Here is a 25,818-nt window from a genome sequence, read left to right as displayed (position 1 = left end):
CATTTTAAAGCAATAGTAGTGGTTCTTACTGAACGTTGTTCAWAAGACATTCATACAGTAAGTTAAATTTATGCGGACAAGTTATCTTGAGCGACGCAAGTTGTATGGAGAAGAGAAAGCAGAATCTCATATCAGCCGTCTCAACGAATTTGTCATAGACGCAAAGAYCTTTGTCTATTGGTAAGGGTCTTGGATCAATTACATAAGTAGATTGGAGTTTTAACGTAATATGACTGACCGGCGTTCAACGCTGTCCACGTGAGATCCCTGTTGGGATCGTATCCTAACATAACCTAACCTAATATCGTATAACCTGTGTCATATGAACTTGCTTCCGCCAGCAAGATTCAACTTATAGTAACATTTTTCGAAGTTTTGAGAATTCTTCGATTTTATTTATAGATATCAAACTTAAAATTACTTTAGAATCAGATTAAGAAACATCACTTCCGACGGCAGACAAATCTTGATTATACTTCTGAGCCATGATAAATTCTGGCGCCTTAACTCAACACGGAAATTGACATCCGCGTATCTCTTAAAGCACAAACTGCGTGCACTTGCCTGACCTGTAGCTCTCACATAATAAACATAATCTCAGTTATATGTGTGTATTTCCGGTTGCTTATGTCTACCATTTCCGCATACTTCCTACTTTCTAACCTTCAATTTAACGCAACGCTGAAGGTGCGACGCAAAGCGGAAAGGTGGCGTGTGCGGAAAASCGTGATGAGCACGCCCAGCGATCCTTGTCAAAAGTGGCGTTTGGCTAGATAGTGTGAGTGACTGACTGACGCATACATATTTACAACCAGCAAGTCGCTGCTTGTGTTCTATCAGTAACCTRCTGACTGCCTTAGCGCAAACCGCTGATTGTGCTGCTTATGCTGCTGCTGATGGCGTTGATGAGGGTGAATAGTGTTAAATGTTGAACGACGAGACAGGTGCTGTGCGCACATCTATACATATACAAAATGTCCGTTTGTGTTGCGTGTTGAAAAATACTTTGAAAAAGAAAAAAACGACAATTGAAGTTGCACCACCGTCACACTCTTTGGTTAAATCGCTTGCCATGTTAAGCGTTGAACGTTGGCTGTTGCTGCCAGCACTTGAGCACACCGCCGTTGCAGGACTTGTGATAAGTTGCAAAAGATTTTGTGGAAAATTGAGAAAATTCCACTATTAACAGGTCATTTCGTTCCGCGTGCGCAAAATGATAATAACAGAGATAAAAGCGGGCGTGAAGGTGTTGTGCGGTGATGTCCCCCTTTTGCTTATGGAAATTATTGGGGCGAGTGTGTGCTCTGCTTCTAAGGATTGAGGTTAAGTAGATAAGTGTGAAGTTGTAATTTCTATTTTGCACCGTGAAAAATAAGTTTATAAGATTTCGAAATATTTTTTTTTCTTTTAAAAATTGAAATGTAGTATAAAACTTAAATTAGATGAAATGAAAAATATTATATCATAAAAAAAAAATTATTTTTGAAATTATTTTTATTGTTTTACAAATTTTTGATATCAGATCTGAGTTTTCGTTTTTAATTTACTTTTGCAGTGTGGTAATAAAAATATATTAGCTGTTCAATACTTTCAAGATTTCATAGCTTCTAAATAATGTATGAAGGATAGAGTAGATCATATTATTAGTATTGTCATTATCTGAAAAAAAAAAAAATTTTTTTTTCCTTCGAATCCTTGATAAAAGTCTTAACTGGTTAGACATTTTTGGTTATTGATTTGAGCAGCTTAGCTGGTTTTTTCAGGAAGTGAATATATCCTAGAGAAATAAAAAGTGAACATAAGCTCCGAAAACCTTCGTTTCGACGCAAACGAGGTTGAGCAGCTATTACATATATAAAAAAATTGTTTTTAGTCGAAAAAGKCTTTTCGTATTTCTAATAAATTTTCAGCTTATTTTTTTATATTTATAATGAACTTTAGTATACCAAATATGTACCATTTTGTTTGAAAACTTTTTGCTTTTCTTCCATTATAGGCATTATTTTACCAGCGTAAAACTTTTCTGCACTGTCGGCGAAAAAATGCGAAAAGTAATTTTCACAGGCTGCTTCTGAAGTCAACTTTACTCCACTAAGTTAGTTCTGCGTTGACTGAAATAAATGTAAGTGCGATGATGCAAGGTCAGGGCTATATGTTGGATGCATCAAAACTTCCCAGCCAAGCGCTCCCAGTTAATGCCGAGTCATCAAAGATGTGTGTAGTCTGGTGTTGTCCTAATGGAGACGAAGCCCTTTTTGTTGATCCGATCTGGCCGTTTTTTTTTCGATTGCTTGCTTCAATCTCACCAGTTGTTGACAGTAAAATGTAGAATTAATCKTTCGACCAGGCTGAAACAGCTCATAGTGGTTGAATCCTTTCCAATCCTACCAAACAATCAGCATCCTGTCAATCCTGGTTTTGCCACCATTTGTTGAGCCTCACCACGTTTGGTCCATGATCTTTTTCGCATATTTTCGTTGTATTTGATCCACGTTTCGTGTCGCTTCAGAAGTGAACCATTTCGTTTCAGCAAAGAATCGCAGATGTTAACTCGGTCCATTAAATTTTCACAGACAATTCATCTGGCACCTAAACATCGAGCTTCTATTTGTTGTCAGCCTTTTTTKAAATGGTTGAAAACCTTTTTGTGATGAATATTAAGATCCTTAGCGATGTCATGGCTGCTTATGTGACAGTCCGGGTCCATCTTTTCCATAATTTCTTCGCCTTTTTTTAATGATAAGACGACAATAGTAAGGTGTATATTTCACTTCGAAATTTTCAGAACGGTAGCGAGCGAACTATTATTGTGATATACGAACTGATACAGCATCGCTTTCATAATCTTTACAAATTTCATTGGTGGCTTGAGTGGCATTCTTCCGTTTTTTATACAGAAAATTCAAAATATAGCGAATTTCTTCATTATTTTCACAAACTATTGAACAGCTGAAAGTTTATTATACTTCCCTGAATTTAATGTTTTTTTTTTTGGTTAAAAAAAAAGCTCTCGAACATTGTATGGCATGACACAATGTGATTTGTAGCACTGGAGATACTTGTATGACTGCAACGACATCTATTGAAAAATACGAAAAGACTTTTTCGACTACCAATGTTTTGTTACAACAACACCAAGCTTGTATTTGGCCGGTGTGTAATGCTTTCGACTTTTGGAAAATGCGTTGAATATATATTATCAACACTTCGCAATATCTCGAAGTCAGCTTTACTAGTTTTACTTTCAAGTGCCATCAAAAACATACGTCCTCCATTAATTCTCTCAGTGAACCATCTCCTCTTCACCACTTTTGGTTTAGCAGAACTAATATGCTCGCTTCACAACTTCCTCCTCGAACAACCAGATTGGGGATTATAGAAGTTTGCAAGCATTCATTGTCAGCGARTCAACAACTGTAGGCATGGAAGATAAGACAAGCAAGTAGTCACCATTCCGAACCAAACTCATACCAAAGAGGGTGCAACAAGCGTCGAAAACAAGGAAGATTTTAGACTTGGCTTCCCTTCTCCTGCTGTCGGAAGTAAGTTGCGCTGATTTAACGATTAAATAAGGTGCTCTAACCGTGMAAAGATTAGAACAGATTACATTAGAGTAAACGAAAAGCAAGTGGCAACTACCGACAAGCAGTGAAATTGAAACTTTTCACTTTTCCTAACTCTTTCGCTGATATTATTACCATTGTTGTTGTTGTTTTTGTGTGTGGTAAATTGAATTTGCTGCTCATACACACAGCCAGCTGTTTGCATAAAATGGCGCGTGCTAGCGAAAGTCTCCATCTTGCATGCCATGCGACATTATGTAGTGCACTTGTTGGTTGGCAGACAGTGACTTCGACGACGACGTTGTGGCACTTGCTTAATGGCATGAAAACACTAACTCATAACTTATAACGGTTTCTTATGCTAAGTGTGTGTRCTATAAGTGTAGTAAAGCAAGTGAATATTGTGTTTCGGCTGCAGGCGAATGGCAAAACTACTACAAAATAAATGAAATTATTAATGCACCCAGCAGAGAGAGGCCCCAAAGCACTCGTTGAGAGCTGGTAAAATAATAAGAGTGAAACAGCTGAGCAATAGATATTGTGCTGGCGGCAAAATGCACATACATATGGCTTTGTCGTTGTTGTAGTGTATGTTTTCACTTAGCCTCGTTCGCTGGCAAACAGACAGACGGATAGTTTTGTGGGTGAAGGCGCAGGAGCGAGTTTGAAGCGCKGAGTGGCATGCTGGCAACACGTTGCTACTTTCACTTCCTTTCCACTACAAAAGCACACATACAGACACACACATGTGTAGGTGAGCGAACCCTCCGCTATTGCAACACACTGCTAACTATCTGCAGCAGCARCAACAACTACAGCACACGAGTTTATTTCAATAATATGCAAAATAGCAACGAGACAAGCGGAAATTGCTTTGGGGATGTTATATTAGTATCTAGTATCTACAATGCGCCCCAGCACCGCTCTACAACAACAACTAGCATGTACACTCATATTTCTATGCAMGTATGTACGGCTGCTCGTCGCTGCAATGCTGGCGCGCTCGAGTGATGTAAAAAATCATAAAACTATAAAATACATATATTATTTTTTAATAACGGTTATTTCAATAGACATACATATACACACACATAAACACAATATTTACTGCGCTGCCTCACCCGCAGCTATCGTATTTTACTGTTATGAAGCGAACTATGTGCTGCGTATAAATCAATAGAAACCCATGAAAAATGTACGTGAATGCGGAAATAAAACAAAAAAAAAAAAAAAAAAAAAAAAATAACAAACATTCTAGCATTTCTATTAAATTTATCGATTTTTTTGCCGAATCAATTTGGTAGTTATTTTGTTATGTTTGTTGGTTGCAGCGTCGGGTTTTCTGTTTTATTATTTTCCAACGCGTGTATATATGCATAGATAAACACACATACATACGCAAATATCAGATGTTGGTGAAAGAAAGTGAAAGTAGAGGAGAAAGTGGAATTTTTACTAGTTGAAATTGGGTCAAACGAAAGCAAGAAGKTTATTGAAATTACAGGAGGGGGGATGAAATGAAGCACGCTTTAGATTCCGGAATTATTTGAAGTCGTTTTTGGGTTAATATTTGTTTTAATAAGAATATTAAGTTCTGTTCTATGGCATATTAAATGGTATCAAAGTATATATCTCAGCAATATCAATGATTATAGCATTGGCTTTAATAAGAAGAGAATCTTTTTTGTTTAAAAACCCCATGGATCAATCATGTAATAAATAATAACGAATTGTGGTTGCCTTGGTCATTACAAGTTGTGCTTCTTATAAGATTCGCTTGCCATGGAAGCAAGCGCTCAACGAAAGTACTGGAAATTGCTTCAGCAAGGTGTCTTTCACTAGGTGCTAATAGTGCGCTCTGCAATGAACATTGATGCCCTGCGGTCAAGCTTTGTATTTTTCGGATATCAATGTTGTTATTGTTGTAAMGCTTATGAAGTCTCCGTTAGGATGGTATGCTTCGAATAAGTTATCGTCTAGGTCAACCAAAGATGGGCGAAAGAAACGGGTCTGATCATAGTGAGAAGGATGTCAGATATATAGACTTAACTGGTCATGCAAGGATATCATTAAAGTCATGCGGTGAYTCGTTGCACGCTGGACGATTTKGGATAGATAGAAGTTTAACCAGCTGCAGCAACCAGAACGAAGTTGCGCAAGGGTTGCTCTCGATTCTCGCGGTAACTCGAAAACGTTGCCTGCAATGAGTRGTGGTTTGACTYCAAATACACCRTTCACGAAGRGARAGAGTCGGCGAAGAGGTTGAAGAGAGGTTTATGGTGCACTGTGAATGTCGATTAGTTCWTGTTACGTTCGAAGTATGGTCGGCGTTTTGTCTTATGTCGTCGAGGTAGTTAAGAGAAGACCTTTTGGTGTTCAAAGGAGGCGGTTCCACTTCAGGCCGATGACTGCAGTAATCTTTTCTGCGAAAACAACCCAGCAGAAACTGCTTGCAGAGGGGTTCATTATGATCCKTAACTGGGAGCATACGCGCCTTGGATGCTAATCACTGGTTAGAATGTTGTTAGAATCAAATTCGAATCATATTTTTATTCTACGTAGGATATGATTCTCATACCGGAAGCCAATAAGGCGAACTATTTGTTGCCGAAATTTATTGCCCTAGCATTAATTTTGTGCTTAATACTGTATCGTCGATATGCGATAATATAAACATTGTGCTCGAAGTTGTAAGATATTTAAGAATTACATTTCAAAACTGAAAGTAACTTCTATAGAGACACTGCATTATGTTGAAACCGATGAAGATTTTGGTGTGATTTCCACAAATTTCTGGCATAAGCAATCTATAGGAAAAAATTATGCATATCCTTTTTGGGAAGGAAGGCGCAGGCCATCASTAGCCAAATTAGGCTTTATCCAGATCTTTGTGGTAACAAGACCTACTTTTTTTCCATCCCAGCTGCCTAATGTCATTTAAGTTAACAGCATTGGGAGCCGGGAAAGTCCGCACAGCCGGCKTAAAGCTCGGCATTCTGCATTGCGCTGAATTCACTTTTCCAATATTCTGAAGATGTGATCTTCAGAGTATGTACCTTATAATGACGCTTTTAATATTTTTAGGCAAAAAGGTACTGCCTAAAAAGAGAAGCTTGTACTGCCCATCATCAACTACACCAATTACACCACTACCGACCTTAGTTTGTGGTTTATATTGTGATGCAAATGTTTCTGGGGTGCTCCTCTAGAACACAATGCCTGAAGTTCAGTTATTGGCTGCTTGCGTAAACTAACGGAATCAGATGAGATATATAAGCGCTACGAATAGTCTTAATTGCCTCCTAGATATCCATTAGAAGGTTTATGCACTTCTCAATCTCTGTCTGAAAACATAAATTGTGTAGACATTTTGCACCGCTGTTCCTATTTAACCTATTTCCTTTTACAAGATCTTATATCATATATTGGTCTATGTCATTCCATTTTCATTGAAAAGTGACATTTTTTTGGTTGGATCATACGTTTGTCTAGTTTTGATTAGATTTCATAGAAAATTACTGGCGATAATCTTAATCTAACACTAGATAAAATTTTAACTCTCGTAGCATAGACAATCTATAGTCACTTTAGCCTTAAACCTTTAATCATTCGCTATTGTAATAACGACTAACGAATATCCCTCGACTTGAAGACTCTGTTAAGATGGATGGTTTAAGATTAAGTAGAGTCAGAACTGGTTAAAGAAAGGCACTGTACTGTTGAGCTAGCTCAATAACGTATGTCAGATATATGATTTGTGGATTTCTCTAGAGAACGGGATTAAATAGGAAGTACATCTATTTATTTAGTATTTTTTCATTTAGGTACATTGTGAGGACACACAAATAAATATTTGCAAACCTAAATTAAATTTATGTACTCGCACTATAATTTAAACACAACCTTAACAAGTTGAGATATTTCTTTAAATGTAAATCTTTGAGCGCAAGYAGCGACGCATGAAGGTGACTTAAGTGGAGCTCATGCCATATAAAGCTTTAGATTGATCCACAAGTACGCTACTGAAACGCTGACATGTAGAGAAATGTGTTTAAATACAAACGTACATATGTATATGCGTGTGTGCGTGAGTACAGATTGAGTATGTCAAAGTGTTCACGAATAAATCCCCAAAGCAGGACATGCACTTGAGAGATAGACAGACAGTCAAATGGCTAGAGAGCTAAGCAGACTGACGGATAAACGGCACACATGTATGCATATACATATATATATATATAATGTAGTATGTGTGCATGTACAAAGGGCAGTCAACGGAAGCCACCGTGGGGAGTGAAGTTGAAGATAAAGCGGCAAATATTTCGACAGACAAGCTTAGAGACAAATAAGACGGCGTCAAATGCAGAGACACATGCCAGCGCAAAGACATATGTACATATATGTTCATATATCATTAGAGAGTATGTGTGTGTGCGTGTGCAGACCGTCCTTATATATGTGAAATTTAGATGTGCGCAGTCAAATGCTTAAGTTGCTAAATAGACGTCTATTTACGCATGCCACAATATAACCAAAATAACGCGCGTTGTTGTAACAAAAGCACAAGCCAACAACAACAATATAAGCTGGGTTTTTAAAAAAAATTGTAACCACTAAAGTGGAATTTAGCTGTCAGAGCACATTTGTCCATACTTAATGTGAAACGGAAATAAAGATTAACTGTGACTGCCAACCGCGCCGCCGACGCCAGCGTTGCCAACCACAATTCGGAACAGATTGTTTGCGAAATACAACAACTACAGTGGCAGCAGCGTCTGTTGTTTCCATGATTTGCTGTTTTATTGAGCGCAACCAACACTGACTGTCACCAATTGCTGTGTATGGAAATGTGTTGTGACCCCAGCTAATGCCAACAACAACAATTGTTGTGGTAAAAGCATCAACAAATCAACGACAAAATCAGCGGAAGCAACATCGACGCAATGACAGCATTCTGGATCAGAACGCTGAACAAACAAATAATATTTCTTACTTTCATTTGTGCGGGTATGTGTGYGTTGGCCTAGTAACCTGCGCTCAAGTGCCAGCAATTGTTGCTGTCACTGTCAATATTTTGCTGCGTAGCTCAGCGTTGCTATAGATATACGAAAATACATTGACGGCGTTTTGTTCACCGCACACCATTGCCTTAGTGGATCGAGTGGTCGGGATAATTTGCTCTTCAAATTTGTGTATATGTGTGCGTGTAATACGAATTTTTCGCTTYACTCGAATTAGCTGATGCAGCGGTAGTGGTTATGTAGCTTCCTTGTGGTGAATGTCGCTTTCCATGTCAAGAAAGCTTGTAGGTTTTAAGTTTTATGGCTGATCGTTTTACGATTTGAAGTTATGTTAAGTTTTTATTTTRTTTTTTTATTCGTGGTTACGTTATGTTATGTGTTCTTACGTTAATGACATAAAGAGAGTTTCTTTTGATTTATCATAATATTCTAGTTTGTAGTTATGTTATGTTATGGTTATGTTGTTGAACTTTTATAATTTTATGTTATCTTATGTTTTATATACATATGTATTATGTTTTTTAATAAAATGTTATGCTATGTTATGTTACGTTATGTGACATTACGTTAAGTTAAGTCTCTTATGCTGTTAAAAAAAAAATCAAGTTACTTTATGCAATGTTATGCTATGTTATGTTACGTTATGTTATGTTACGTTATGTTACGTTATGTTATGTTATATTATGTTATGTTATATTATGTTATGTTATATTATGTTATGTTATACTATGTTATGTTATATTATGTTATATTATGTTATGTTATGTTATGTTATGTTATGTTTGTTATGTTATGTTAAGCTTATGGGACTAAAAATTTTCAAGGACGCAGACACTAAATATGTGGATGCCAGTGCACATATGTATGTATGTATGTATGTACCTGATTTTTTTAATGAACATATCGGTTCTTTAGTGAGCTCTAGTATCGATATCGTGAAGAATATTTTTGTGAGAACAGCATGATTTCATGCCAAAATTTGATCAAATCGGGTTAATACTTCTATTATCTCCATTTATGTAATATAAATATTTTCGAACTTACGGTTGACTTTATACCGCATCTTTAGGTTAGTATGCAAGAAATCTTCATGAAATTCCGAAACTAACCTTTTCTGWTAAGAGTGTATCTTCTTGCCTATGACTGTTAATAATGGATACTTCTAATAGAAATATTTAAGAAAATCTGGTATTATCTTTCGAGGGTATAAAACTTTCGTTTACACCCAAACTTAGATCTTCCTCAAATGTTCATTATTACATTTTTCTAAAGAATTACCCCAATGTGTATGTATTTACCATTCCTTTGGTTTCCATCCCCAACCAACTACCCCTTGCAAGGTGAGGTGTACCTCAACTCAGGCTTCATTTGTCGCTTGCCGCTTGATTTAATCCGCAATTGTCGTTGGCGTCATTACCGGCGTCGTGGATGTTGCTGGCGTCAGCCGAGCGTAACCCACTTCAATACCCCTTCACCGCGGCGCAGCCAATCACTACGCGGTGAATTGCTTACAAAAAATCCATAAGCTGCAGCAATATTAGTAGTGCCGGCGTCATGCTTGTCTGCGGAATTGTTTACGACTAAACCGAAAAATTCACTTGTGTGAATTACATTTTTTTTCCTACACACTTTTATGCTCTTGTCCTACTTAACGGATGTAAACATACATATATTTATATATATATATACTATGCATATATTTGCTTTCTTTAAAAGCATTCGTGCATAAATTTTTTGTACGCAAATACAGGCATACCCTTCCACTCCAAGAGTTGCCACAATTTTTGAACTCTTCGTGCTGCTCTTAGCAATTTGTATGTGTTTTTGTAATACTTGTACCTCGTTAATATCACACAAATATCATCCCTTCTGCGTACTAAGCAATAATATTGAAATGCAAGAAAAAAAATCGCAAAACAATAAAAACAAATATCTACAAGTGTTTTAAACAACTGTAGCCCCTTTTCATCGGTCGGCGTTAGTTGCATTTCCTTTTTTTTAATTTTTGTCTCCATTGTTTGTTTGTTTGCTCTCATATTGTTGCTGTGCATGCGAACTCTTAAAGAACCATTCACTCGTTCGAATGGGTTCAAAGRCACTTTAACCTCATTTCAGGCGCACTAGTGCTTTATAAGCAGCAAATAGATTGGCGCACTCTTCTGTACATTTCATACATTTACATACACATATACATATACTGAGATTACGTGCACCTAGCTAATCGAACGTTTGGCTTTATTGAGGGGTTATGCTTGATAAATCATTGGCGAGGATATAATGTGAAGTAGCAGCGTTGCGACGTGGTTGCCACATCAACGCATAGGCAATTCGAGGTTCAGTGCACTCTGCTGATTGACTCTTATTAGCAGTTTTATATTTTGCTGCTTATTGTTTACTATTATTGTTGCAAAGAAGATATTTCAGAAAGAATTTTCGTAGTATAGTAGATTAATACGAAAACAGATTTATCAAGTTCGACCACTAAAATAAGAAAAACTAACCGACATGTTCATGCAGAGTTTCAGTCCCACAATTTGCAATTAGTTAAGAGGGTATTCTACTCTAGAAATCAAATTGTGGGCGGTTTTGTGAATTCTATTAAAAAACAAATATTTTTACTATAAATTTTTTATGGTGTTTTTTATTGATATCTTAAGAATACAGAAAAAAAATTTTCCAAAACAATATTAAAAATTAAAATAATTAGAAGGGGGGGCGTTGTTTGACAGGTGTAAAAAAAACATGGCGCATCCTGGTGACATTGATCCTGACTCTCCTGGTGGTCTGAAAAAAAAATTGAAAAAAATCTTAATCAGTAAGGATGCTGTTATAGTCCCTATTTCAGAGAACACGAAAATTTTTTTTTTGAAAAGTGGCGACTGCCTGAAAATAAAAATCTTTTTTACGCTTTTTTTAAATTCCTGAATTTTTAAAAATATTAAGAACAAAGGATTATATAAAGATAAAGGATAAAGGATTATATAAAGAAGATTCACACAAAACAAGTAAATCGGTTCGAGGGAGGTGTTGATCGAGGATATGTTCTTAAGGGTCTAAACTTTAAATATGTGAAAAACAAAATCGAATTTTTCAAAATTCTAGAGTAGAATACCCCCTTAGACATATATAAATGAGCGCAAGAAGTTAAAGAAAAAAAAAACGGGTTGGAATATCTTAGTTTTCAAAAAGTTGATTATGACATTCGCTGTGTGGATGGCGCCACAGTCCTGTTGGAACCAATTCGGGACAAATATATTCGGTTATCTTTGAGCGGCAGTGATTGCCATTCACATTCCCGGTTTTGACCATCACCGAAGAAGTACGACCCAATGACGCTGCCAATTACCCACAACAAACCGTAATTTTTCGGGAATCAATGGAGTACGTTTGGATTGTTGCCTGGCCAATAGTGCGCATTTTGCTCATTGACGAAGCATTCAACTAGAAATGAACCACCTCGCTGAAGATGATTTTTCATTTTTTAATTCACGAACATACKACGATTCTGATACTCAAGCGGCTTCAGTTCCTGCGTCAATTTGACCTTATAAAAATGTATGCCAAAATCCTTGCTCGATGCCCAACGCTTGTGAACGACGTGTAAAATACTGATTTGGGACTTCCTCAATTGATTTGCTAGTATTGTGATGTGTGATTGTAATATTATTATCCGATGCTATTCGAATCTATACTGAAACAATCTGCCATAGATGATATATAAAAAGAAAGAACATATCCATTACCGATTTAGTAGTTTTTTGGCTAAATCATTATCAAGGGGAACTTTCTAAAAAAATTGTAGGTAAGGAAAAGGTGTACATACGTTCCTAACTAGAACTTAGTTCAAAACAGTTTTACCAGCATTTATACTAGCTAAATTCAAAAATTTATATATGGTAACGAAGCTTGGTATACGGGTTCCTTGGCAAAAAATGTAGGATAAAATTTTGCCTCTTTTGATGAGTTCATATCACAAATACTATCTTACTAAGAAGAAATACAATGAAAGCCGTGGTTCATAAATTGCTGTCACACTATTTGGCAGTAAAACAAAGAAATTATTTTTAAGACCTTTTGGGTCCAGATACTTTTCAAATATTATTCTTTAAGTGATAAAAAGTTCACAAAATATGCGTCAGTTTTTTGGGTTTAATTTATGAAAAATTTATTTATATTTTGTTTATTTTTTTGTATAGAAATTATGTATGCGTTATACATCAAACAAGAAATTGTGTTGCCAAAATTTCACATGTTTTTTTTACACACACGGATCTTTTTTATTATGAGTAGATATCATTTTTATTTAGTAAAGATGATTGTATTAGCAAATCAACTTATTACTTATATAATTATGTGCAAGAGGACCTGAATTTTCTTCTTATTGTCAAAAATAAGAACATTGTTGTTAACCATTCCTTTGCTTTATAATTTTTTTTTTTTTTCAGAAAGCAGAATGCTTTTTTTAATATTCGTGAGCTAATGAACTCTTGATTGCGTTATTATGTGCATATAAACATATTTTATTTTTATTTTTTGTAAGAAAGATATGTATTATTATTTATTCATTCAAGTGTCAACTGAATCGTATTTAAGCCAAATCCCTGCAACATGTCACTCAAGTGTCGTTATTTACTCGTCTTCTGTCAGATTTGCCTCAGATACACACAACTTCCAAGGACATTCGCACAAGTGCGTTCAATTTGGTTGTTTGTTTGTAAATGAGACATTGTAAACTCATTTCCCTTTGTTTGTCTAAAGCTCGTTTGATTACATTCTTATTTGTTGACTATTGTCTTATGCGATTGACCATTTACTTTATTTACTTGCCTTTGGTTTATTCACCCAAATTAGCTATTAACGTTAGTGAAGTGAATGTTGCGAATTTTTTCTTTTGCAGAGATAAAGCTTATTAAAGAGAAATGTTGAGTTAGTTGTATTGAAAGAGAAATTCTTTGGGAAGTGTTTTTTTTCTTTTTTTGGTTTTACTTTTTATTTCTTTTTGATGGCAATTCAGTGTTGCTTAAAGGTTAAAGAAGTGAAAATGTGATTTTAAGGAATGATCTTTTTATAATAAAATTTGCTTTTTACGTTGTCTGTACGAGAGATGCGATGTACTATGAAACATTGGGAGAGTCAATTTTTCTATAAGTTTTCTTCAACCTTGAAATCATAATTGGGACGGTTTAGATATGTGGAATATGATAGTTGGCGCAATTTAGCTTTCTTAATGTTCTTGAACCTTCTACTTCATCTTTTGTCAATTTTCCATCGGTTATACTTTCTAGATAGGATTCATCATGGGTACAATGCTCCTAAAAATGCAGATATAAGTTAATGTCTTCTTAAGTGAGGCAAAATTTTTCATAAGGAATAAATAAAAAGTATTTTTACATACAAACCAAAAAAACCCTCTCTCCCCCCTTATTGGGTTTCGTGAGAAAAAAAGCCTTTTCTGCAATTTTGGAAACAAAAGTCCGCGTTGACAGGATAACTCTTTGCATGATCATCTAAAGTTAAAAAATAMGTGTTTCAGTTAAAACCGTGACTTAGAACTKGGACGAAGRAAAAATTAGATTTTTTACATTTTTACAATTTAAGTGAAAATTTGGCGATGCTTTTATTCGAATATTTGTATCCGGAAAAAAATCCTTTGTTCAAGTCTTTAAAAATTGTTCCTCAAAGACCATGAAGATCGATTGAGTAGTTCTCGAGAAGTCTTGTCAACCGACYTTAAAAACACAGTTTCGAGAAAAACGSATTTAAAGACGACGCACTTAGCGCACCAGTTCYCAAGGCTGTATCTCCGAAACTATTACTCGGATGGACTTGAAAKTTTAGGACAATGTCTAGAAGTGATKKGRAATTTAATAAGACAATGAAAACAAAWTTGATTTTTTGAAATTCSTAACACTTAAYGTTTTCATTACTAGTATTKTATRATTCATGACATAGTATGAAACATAAAGTAATCCTTCTCAAAAAGTAACTACTGTCCTATTTCATGCTCTGTGCATACAATTCTTCTTTTAGCAGCTTGAAACTTACACACTTTGAATTTCGGATATATCCGCACATGCCTTTTCTTACTAACTTACATTGATGTTGATGAAATTCGGAAACCAAAAACCTTATTTATTACTACCTACAACGCAAAAGGCCTCACCAACCCTTAAACTAGCTGAAGAAAATAATAATAAAAAACCCGAACCCAACAGTCAAAATGTTGGGTTTAAATGTTTTTCTGGAAGCTTTGATAAAGTGAAGTAAGATGAAATTTTCAAAGTCATGAATTTTCACCTAAGGATATAAAATGAGCAAAAAAGAAAAAAAAAATCATGAAAAAAAAACTAATTAAAAGCGACATGATTATAACTTTTCCTATCAAGTGCCTTTCAGTCAACTCTTTTATGTTGGGTTCTCATTTTTGTTGGTTTCTCAATGCGCGTCACTATGTTCACTGCCTTAGTTATAGTGACAGTTGGTAGAAATTATTACGTGTGTCGAGTTCGAAAAGCAAGGAGATAAGCAGAAATGACGATTCCTAATAAAGAATATCTTTGATAAGTAAAGGTAAATTAGTGCCCGATAAATAAAGTAATTAGAAAAGAGTAAAAAAAAAAAAAAAATCTTATTAAAATTTCTACTCTTCTTTGGTTAATAAGTTTTAAACTTATGTCATTCGCTATGCCTAATCTAACAACAAAATTCAAAAATTCAGCGCCATTACTTCTGGACTCAAATTTCATATTAGTGCACCGCTAGGCGGTACGCAAGATTTGGCATATGCCACCGCCCGAAATGTTTTAATCACTTTATGTCATTAGGTGATTTGCAAGGGAAGAAAAGTCGAATAAGGAAATACRCTAAAAAAAATGTAAGTTGAGAAAAAAAAAAAAATTTGACTTCCCGCCTCTTCGAACTTTGGCAGCAGGCAGTAGACCGCAAGCCAAGAGCGTGGAAAGTGCCAACAAAAGCTGCTGGAAATTAAACTTGAAAGGTYGTCAGTGACCCTCATTAAAATGGGCCAGTACAAAAACAACAACTATACCAAAGCAAAAGCACCAAAAGAATATGCCAACAACAGAAAGCCAAAAAATAATATAAAAATAAAAAGCAAGAGATTATTTTCGTTCTGACTAAGCCGTCGGAGCAACCAACGCCTGAAGAAAAGGTCAAAACGGCTTTCACTTTGATGCGCTGCTAAACGCCAAAATACGCCCATAAAGCACAACGCCGACACGCTCCCGACCTCTCGGCGAAACAATGAATTTGATTTTAATTTGCCCGACCGGCGCAAGACCAAAGTTGTGGCAAATGATTTTTGACCTCGGGTCAGCTATGGAAATCCGCATGCTGTTCTGTGGATAGTCAGTACACCAACACCCACAAGTGCAATGGCATATACATTAGGGTGATTCAAAAAAAAATTTTTTTTTCGTTTGGTACTCTAAAAAATAGGTTGCTAGACTCCTCTAAGGACGCCTCTCCAAGAATGAGTTCTTAATTGTAACGGAAAGGTCCTCCTACTTACAGTTTTCTAATTGTTCTTATTATCAGATAGAAAAAATTATATCTCGCTTCCAACCACTTAAAAAAATATTTTGTTCCTTAMATTTTGTAGGAAATTCAATGCTCTACAAAAAAGGTCTACGACGATTTTTTCGTAAACCCAACCGTTTAAAAGATATTAATAGTTGAAGTTTAATTATTTTTGGGAAATTTTTTTAATTCTTATGAATTTTATAACTCAATGAGGTTTTTGGAGAGGTTTTCTTAGAACCTGGGAACCTATTTTTCAGAGTACCAAACGAAAAAAAAAATAAAATTTTGTTTTTTGATCCACCCTAAAATGCATTGATGTTTGACGYCGAATATTTCGTAAACGCTTAACTTTATCGAAAAATCATAGGAGACCATTTTTATAGAGCAGTAAATTTCCTACAAAACTATGAGTTTCACTATGCGTAATGATTGTTTTCATTGAGTTATAAAATTCATAAGAAATAAAAAAAATTCCCAAAAATAATTAAACTTTAACTGTTAATATTTTTTAAACGGTTGGGTTTACGTAAAAATCGTGGTTTTGGAGAGGCTTCCTTAGAGGTGTCTAGGAGCCTATTTTGCAGAGTACCAACCGAAAAAAAAAAAAATTTTTTTTTTGAATCACCCTAATATACATACTTATTCACATGGAGGTGTTTGTGTGAGTAGAATATTTTCTCTTCTAGCGATTTGCCAGCATTTAAAGCATAGTTGCAGTTGTAGTTGTAGTTTGCACTGTCAAAGTATTTGCCAACATTATGTTTATATACATAGCTGCACATGCCTCACACACGCACACATGAACACTAGCTACATTTGTAGCTGKGTGCGTAGGTTGCTTTYGCCGCYGCCTTTGGCATGGAAATTATATTCTTCATTAGTTACTTTGTTTGGTGACTTAATTAAAAAGTTTGCCGTAGATGCCTTATAAAAATATCACAGCAAAGTTGAAGATGTCGACTCGTGAAGCTCTACTGCCGTCCACAGTTGGTGAAGAAGTCATGCAAAGGGGAACTGTTTGGTTTTATTGGTCGGTTAGATGCTCGGAAAGTTCGTCAAAGTTATGCGAAGTTTTTCTTTCCTTCTCCAGACGTCAGCTCATAAAGCATAATAAAATGGTTACTCTTTCAAATGTGAGGGGTGTGGTGGTGCAGGAAGTGTCTGTGCAAGTGAAGAGTAATTCTTAAGTCTTACGAGTATTTCGTATACTTGGCCGCGGAAGGTTGTGTGAAAGTTGATGCGGCATTTATGATGTATGCGCGTATGTATGTTAAGTATGTCAAATTGAATAAGGAAACAGCGACTTTGGCTGAAATATAAGCATAYTTATATTAGAGCGAGTATATGCTTGAGGTAGTTGGGATTCAAATACTGTTTAAATAGCCCTGTAGGTAAATAATAGAGTTCATAAGGGYATGATTACTATAAATACTATACATATTTTTGGGAATAAATTCTTTCTAAAAATGGTTATAAAAAACTGTAGTTAATTTGGTTGCTTTCTAGGATTACTAACTCCTAAGACTACATCCTTTACATTAATTATATTTGTATAGTGTTTGTATTAGACATTAAATCGAAAAAATGCTATCGTGTTTTGAGGATATCAAAAGCTTTCGATGTGCTCACTAACTTTTAGCAATACCAAAGATTCCTTACACAAATTATATTCACTCTCAATTTCTTTGGATAATTCGTAGGGAACAGTTAAAAACAAAAAAAAAAACATAGAAAATTAAAGTTTAGTGGCGAATATTTATTATCATTCGAAAGAACTTTCTTTTGGCAGGCCTCGGATGGTCAATCCATTTACTCCATTTTTCCATATCTTATTCCAGTATTTTAACTGGTAACTAGCGAACGACACATGAGATGTTTAGCATCAAGGCCTAAATTGAAGCAGAATTGTCTAAATATATCTTAGACTTTACTTATTCCCATTAGAAAAAGTGGGAAGTGGCGCTTTGTTTAAACCAAATGTCGCTGAGATCACGAGCTTCAAACYCAGGCGTCACTTAGTCGGGTATCTTGGCATGACAACGGTCGCCATTGACGATTATRTTCTCGCCGATATCATTTTTGAGGAAATATGGRCCGAAGGTGTAAGTTCCACYGGTCTACAAACAACTCCAAACCATTGTTTATTGTAAATTAAAAGGCAGCTCTTGAATCTATTCAGTTTGCTCTCCGTCCCAAATGCGACAATTTTGCTTGTTCACTATTGTTGTGCTAATGAAATAACACCATTAATTGAATCAGCCGTTTTATGGTTTATATGGTCTTACAAAAAGAGCTTACAGCATTTTTAGGAGTCATTTGTTTCATAACGTACACCATAAAAGCTGCCGGATATATTCTAAGATGGTTTCATAAAACTTAAAGCCAAAATATTTTTAAATACGAGTTTTAAAGTCGAATATCTATGACTCCGAAGTATTATATTACTCTACTTTTCGTGTGCGTAAAAATGTTCGCTTTGTGATGAGCTGATAAAACCTGGAAAAACAATTAATGAATGAACGCTACTAATAATAGCTCATCATATTGAAGTGAGCGATTGCCGAAAAGCACTCTGAATTTCYGACAAGGCATGAGGCAAACATTTTTAATTGTGGCAACGCTTGGCCTCGAAGGAAAGTTTACTATTTGAAATATAATATATATAATAGTTATTATAATTGCTTAATTTGTTTATGAGTACTATAAGCGCTTTCAAGATGACCGCTATGAAGTTGCTCCAGACGCCATAGCCCATCAATAACCGATGAAGACGTGGTAAAAAGAAAGCAATAGCTTGGAATGACGGCCGAAGCACAGTCAGAAAAATCACTGATGATGTTGGCATATCGATTGTTTTGATATGAAACGCAGGGCAGACAGATTTGTTCAAAATTTCTCCTTAGTAATCACTAAATTAAGTCAACGGCGATGCTGAATTAAGGAGGATTGACTCCTGCAAAACCTGCAAAATTTTAAAATTCCTGTTTCTTTCTGAACATAACTCTGGTCTTATGAGAATTTTGTAACCATTTTCATATCAACTTTTTTCTGAAGTGATTTCAGGGTAATGTTTTATGACGTTTTCCATTCCGCCAGTAATTTAGTGGTAAACCCAAAAATGTTAATAATGGTGTTTTGTTTTGATACCTATAAAATAACACCTAGCCGAATGTAAACTAGGTGTAATTGTTAGATCAATATGGTTGTGGATTTGTCAGTTAAAAAGAATATACACACTCCCAGCCTCTAAAGTATCCTGTTWTTCTTGTAAAGCGTCCCAACTAATTACCAATTTTTTAGATTTTTCACTCCTCTGCTTGCTAATTTTAATCTGTAAGGGACTAACACATAACACTTAAGAAAGCAGCAGTAATAATCTGTCTCTTTGATTACACAAGTTTATTTAATTTATAGCAATTATTTGTTGAYTCGTCACTCTACAAGGCCTGATGGACCTTAGGAACTTTAAAAAATATTCTCTTAACTGAAATGATAAAATTGTTTGCAATTTGGCACATAAGTGGAACATGCAGAGGCGGTTTAGGCAGAGATGCTTCAACAAGYTTGAAATAATCGAGGAGGGAATTATTTTTGTGGAAGAAAACTTAAACAATAATTGAGTGCTGTTTCGACTATATAGTGGTTATGTGGCTTAAGCCAATCAGAACTTCAAAACTTAGAAAGGTTAAGCTGTCACACGGGATAAGGTATTACAACACCTCTAGGATATTGTCTTAAGTTTTCAATTTGATCAGAGTAATAGTTTCGGAGATACAGTGCGCCGTCTTTAAACGCGCCTTTCTTGAAACTGTGTCTTTGAAGTCGGTTGGCAATGCTTTATTAGAAAAGTACTTAACCGATCTTCATGAAAGTACATAGGTTTGAGACTCAATTCTTAAAGGCTGGCATGAAGGAATATTTTTTCGATTTTAACTATTTCAAAAAATAAAAAGAAATGTCAACAAATTTTCACTGAAATATTAATTTTTTTTTGTAAAAATGTCTGCCAAAAATTCAAATTTCAGTTTTTTTCATCCATCTAAGTTCTAAGTTGAGGTTCTAACTGAAATTCGTATTTTCCCCTTTGGATCCTGTACGGAGTTATCCTGTCAACGTGGGCGTATCTTCTTCTTCCGAGAAAATGCCGTGGTAATAGCTAAAAAAGAAAAACATTTTATTTTTCATATGAAAAAAAAAAAATTGTTGGAAAAATACTGTTCTTTATATTACCCTAAAAAACCTCTTAAGAAGATGTTCTACAAAAAGGCAATAGTTCGCTCGAAATTTACGTTAAAGACTTTTGTATGCAACATATGAGAGATTGGATTTGGGTTTCTGCATCTTCAACGGCTTGGAATGAATAGTTCTGAACCGAAGTTAATAGTTTTTCTTGTTTCTCTTGAAAATAATTAATATCTTTTCATATAAACTTTGACCGACAGATTAAATATAAGTGAAACAGAAAACAAAATAGTCGAAACCAGTGCAAAGAACTTCGCCATCTCTGTCGTCCCTTATTTCCAAAAAGTTCCCTAAAGTATTTATGGGAGCAAAAGTAAGATTGCAACTTCTTATTAAATTAGAGCAAAAACTTCGAAACAATTTTCACTCACGTGTGCGCGCAAACTAAAATGCCTGAGTCTGAAACTTATTCTCATATATGTACAAGAGATATAGATATGTAGGTATATATTTATATATTTATTTTAATTTATAAACGTGTGCATGCCGACATCTCTATATATGTATACCAAACATTATTTGCTCTTTGCCATTTGCCTGTGCGCTGTGTGGATAATTTATGAGGGTTAAGTTTGTAAATTCTTTCGTCTGACTTTTGGGTAACTTATGTGACAATTAAACCATAAATTCAATTGTCTCTAAAAGGGTATCGAAATTTAATTAGCCACTACTTAGTATGCGTACTTTGTCGCTATCCTTTGTTTATCTTAATTTGCTTTATCTTTATGTAATCACGCTTAATGCAAGCTTCTACTTGCTTATTTATGTTTGTAAATGTATCTTACCGCTTTTCTTTTGCAGAACTACCCGAGAAGCGGCCAACACTTTTCACTGAACATACGCGCTACGAACCGGGCGATGTRTTGCGCGCCAATTGCAGTACGCCGCCGTCACGGCCACGCGCTGAGCTGAAATTCACAATAAATAATATGGTGGTAAGTAAGAATGGAATGGAAATTCATGGAAAAKTAAGGAAATGTAGCTAAGGAATCGCAAAAGAAGAATATTCATAAAATTCTGCTGTATTAAGCGCTCATTTAGAGCTTCGACATTTCAAAATAYCAGCAAAAATTTTGAATGAAAATTTCATCTCTCAAAACCAAGATATTTCTTTTTATCTTCTTCATTTTCACCTTTCCTTTGAGCATTCAAGAAGATTTTACGCAATTATCCAATTTTCAGAACAATGTTTGCCACTTAATGCTCACCCGTAACGTGTTTTGTGAGCAAAATAAAAAGAGTGAGGAAAAGTGAGACAGCGACATTCAGTTAGCTTGTGCAACATTCAGCTAGGTTGTGCCTGAATTCTGAGTGTCTCGAAAATATGCCAGAATATCCTTTCGYAAGCAGATGCTGAAGCATTATCTTCGCAGGGAAATAGCCAGCTCGAAACAGCGCACGAAAARCTTGCTTACTTGGTGCGTCTGACTCTTGGCCATTGATATTGATGGCATTGTTTACCGTTATGCTTTGTTTTGTGAAACAAAAACGTCTTTAGTCCGAGTATCTCTGTGTTGGGAAATGCTTAAAATGTTTGGGTTACGTKTACGCTGTGGGTGATTATCCAATTTGCGGTAATGAAGCAACTATAACAGCATCAATTTTGGAGCTGAAAGGTCAGTTTTGCAAAGGCAAAATGTTTGGTTTGGTTTAGTGAAACAACGGTAGCATCATTTCGAAAATTTTTAGTTAGTTTTGTTCTGCCTTTCTGCAGAGGAGCAGTGGAGACTTAGCGGATTAAGATGCTGTTGGATCCATTATTTCTAAACATTTTCCTTGGAATCTTCATTCAATGTGGGTGAAGACCAGATGAAGATGATAAATTGAARCGGGTCTCAGACCAAGAGTTCTATAGTCTCTTAAACCCCCATAAACTTCTTTTTTCACACTGTAAATGGTTTACAATATWACCTTAAAGATATACTGTGAAGTTCGTTCTCAAACATTGTTAACTATCACCTACTTCTAAACAAAGGTTTTAATTTTATTTCCAGTCATACTGAAATGGGCATTGAAGACCTTTCCACTACCAACACGTATATATGAATGTACAATCTATTTATAGCTTTATTATTCACCTAAAGGCTCCACATATTGGCTACATTCTTTTACATTCTCCACTCACATATAAACATACATGACATGCCTACAGAACAAGGACATTTCTTTCCATTATCATTTCTGCACTTCCTCTTGTTTTACCGTTCACCGCTCGTGCACTACAAATCAAAAGAAATTGTGTAAAATCTCAACAAATTAGAAAATTCCGCAGGAGCTCCAATAAGCCAAATAGAAATCGGCAGCTTCATTTTCACTCAACATTTCTGCACGTTTTTGTGTAACGCCTACAAGTATGCCTCACCACATTGATGCAATTGTTGGCGCCATTTGACTTTGCCTGTCTTACTACATTGAGCAGCCTTCGTGTTGGCTTTGTGTSGACTCTCTTGTGTCCTTTGTCGCTGTTTCTTGAAGCCTCGATGGACACCTTTGAAATGAGTATCTTACACTGCTATGCGCCTAAAATGTCTACACACATCTACGCTGTCATGTGACAAAGGTTAGCATGTCAGTATGTGTCGTTGAAGATTTTGCTCTCAGCTGTAGACTTTGTTTGTAATCCTTACCATGGTCAGCCGTAACGAGGTATCAAAGGACATGCCGCTAACAGCAATACGTCCCGAACGATTGTGCTGACAAGCAAACCAGAGGGGTTTACCTTACCAGTCAGGCAAGTGCATGTTGAATGGCTGGTGTGCAGCGAGTTTTTGGGACGTAAAATGCAGAAATGCATTTTTAGACAATAGCTTAAATATGCTCGTGTGATCAACATTGTTAGCTTGAAAATTTAAGGCACTGAATTGAAGTAAGCAATGTAGGCCAAAAAAATTTTAAGGAATCATTTATATTTTTCATTATCTATGAGTATGTTTTTCGGAAAAATTTTAATAAATAGGCATATAGAAACCTAAATTCGTTCATGATCTCTCATGACGGGTAGTGACCTTAAATTGAGCTCCTGTCGAATTCGCTCGATGATTAAGGAACGTTTTCTCAATAACTGCTTCTCAGCCACCTATCACTTAAGTTATGGTTAAAAAAGGATTCTTTACCGAAAGAAGGACTATTGGTTAAGTCAACCAGACAACAACTGAGACAATTGTTTTGAGTAGATATTAAGAAAACGACTCCAAGAAATTAACTCCAACTATTGACTGTAAGATATAACTAGTATATAACCCATATAATAGTTATATATATCCCATATGTAACCAATATATAACCATTTTATAACCTAAACTCAATATGAGTGGTTTATATTTAATCGTTATTTCTGTGCCTGTATGCTCAGTTTTTAAAACGAGGTAATCGACTTGTTAAATACTAGAATGTCCCGAGAAGACCCATGATACGACGTTTAATCAATGCATAAGCAGTCTTAAAGCCTGGGTATAATTTTAGCTTTATCGCCTGGAGACCAATCGGAGAGTGCGATTGATTAGAGCATTTATTGTAGTCCACTCTTACTGACCTCTTTTAACATGGAAAATTTATCTATGTCTACAAATAGAAATCKTTCTATTATATTATCGGAAGAGCAGAATAGACTGTAGGTCGCAGTGMAAAATCTCAGTMCTWTCATTGATATTATCGGTACAATAAAAATTAGAAGGAAGTTATCAGCTCGGTGATTCGTCAAAATTGTTATCAGATCCTTTTTCTGTTCTAAACTCTAAAATTGTATATATCATTACTTTATTGCTTAGTTCCAATTTAACCTCAACGTAACAATATTTTTGAAGCAGAAATTTTTTTTAGAGAATTTTAGTTCATCTCTAAAAATCCTACGAATAAACCTAACCTAAAATTGAGTATTAACATAAAATTGTTGACGAATCCGCAGCTTTTACTATGTTATTTTAAAGAATGTAAGTTCCATCTACATTGAACTTTTTATTTTTAACGAACAACAGAAACGACCACTGTGCGTGTTAAAAATTTGACGCCTAACTGTGARCAGCTAAGTGCAATAATAGTGGTTACCTCTATGTGCAACAAATCCTTGACTCTCTCAGCATAACATCACTGTATCTAACAATATTGCCGCTGCAGTGTGCGCGTGTGTAYGTGTGTGATGCTGGGCCACCTTTAAATAATGTCGCTTGTCGCTTTTCAACACAAATTGCATGTGAAAAGTGCGCGTCCAACACAGAGCTTTGCAACCACACACACACGCATACACACCTGCACATTGATGCATCCACGTAGACAGTCAAAGCTTAACAAATGCTGTGCTATCAAGATACCACAAAAGTCTCAGCACAATTGTCGCTCGTTTAGTGGACATGGAGCACATGCGATGCGGCAGGCAGGGAGGCGACCCACAGAGGGACCACAAGTGKTGCAAGTGGACAGCTGAGTGGTGTCTCATTCATGTGTGCATGGCCGAAAATGTTAAATGTCGCCGAGGCTCAAGGTTATGCATGAACATAGTCGGAAATCGTTGACTTCATGGCCAGCACYGCTTCCGTTTTGTCGACAAGGATATGTGTGGTGTAAGAGATCGCCRCATTTTTCATATCTGCCAAATTTTTTTTCCTTCACTCCAGCAATATACTTTTATATTTTTTTCACTTTTATTACTTGCGGTTTGTCATGTTAACTTATAGTGTGGTGCATGCACTGCCATACACATATATCTCCCTGCGTGTGTGTGTATGTCAGTGACAGCGAAGGACACAATGCCACTCGTGCAAACTTTACGGCATCCGTTCTGAGCTGTTACTGAGTTGGAGCACAATATTTTTGTATGTAGCAGAAATCGGACCCACAGAGCTACAAATACACTTTTCTCAATTAAAAAAAATTTCAACCAAAATATGCTGGGGAAAGTGCTGAGCACCAATATGCGTATGAATATTAATATTTTGCGCTGTGATACACTCATGAAAATGAAAACATTCCTACATTTGCGACACTTTCTTTGTCCATTGCATGTGTTCAGTTGGGATGTACAGGGCGTATGAGTGCTCCACTTTCACAACCAACTCAGGCTGGAAAAGGGGTTTATGTGACTCATACAAGAATTTTCGTATGCAGGTGCAAATATGCGTGTGTATGTGTGTCACTGCACTAGTTCATGTGCATATCTCTTGGTCAAGTTTCATATTGTTATGACAAGCACCTGCGGGCAGCTGCGCTCAACAGCAAAAGGATATTTAAAATGAAATATAATATTTTTCACCAACCTAACAACAAACCTTGAAGGAAGTTTCGTGTGGCAAAATTGSTATGAAAAAATGTTGCTGTTTGATGACAATCAAAATAAAAATTTAAAGCTGGGAAATATACATTTTAAAGTAGAGACCGAGAGAGTGAGTCACGAAAACTAAGTCTTTTATATTTTTATTAAAATTTAATAGTGTAATGGCACAACTGTCAATTATTTT

At 35.7% G+C, this 25,818-nt stretch overlaps 1 protein-coding gene across 4 annotated transcripts in view; it reads left to right on the top strand.

The window, feature by feature from the left end:
* LOC108970219 overlaps positions 1-25,818 on the top strand; it is a 209,182-nt gene that overhangs the window by 144,624 nt on the left and 38,740 nt on the right. For all 4 annotated transcript variants that reach the window (XM_018935490.1, XM_018935492.1, XM_018935491.1 and 1 more), the window contains one exon: positions 21,170-21,303. In XM_018935490.1, the coding sequence (XP_018791035.1) occupies positions 21,170-21,303 (134 nt within the window). The remainder of the gene's footprint in view (positions 1-21,169; positions 21,304-25,818) is intronic.

The sequence above is a fragment of the Bactrocera latifrons genome, unplaced genomic scaffold (assembly GCF_001853355.1).
Source record: "Bactrocera latifrons isolate USDA-ARS-PBARC rearing strain unplaced genomic scaffold, ASM185335v1 scaffold_29, whole genome shotgun sequence".
In the NCBI taxonomy this organism is placed as follows: domain Eukaryota; kingdom Metazoa; phylum Arthropoda; class Insecta; order Diptera; family Tephritidae; genus Bactrocera; species Bactrocera latifrons.
The sequence above is the reverse complement of the archived record's forward strand: the minus strand, read 5'-3'. Positions and strand labels throughout refer to the sequence as shown.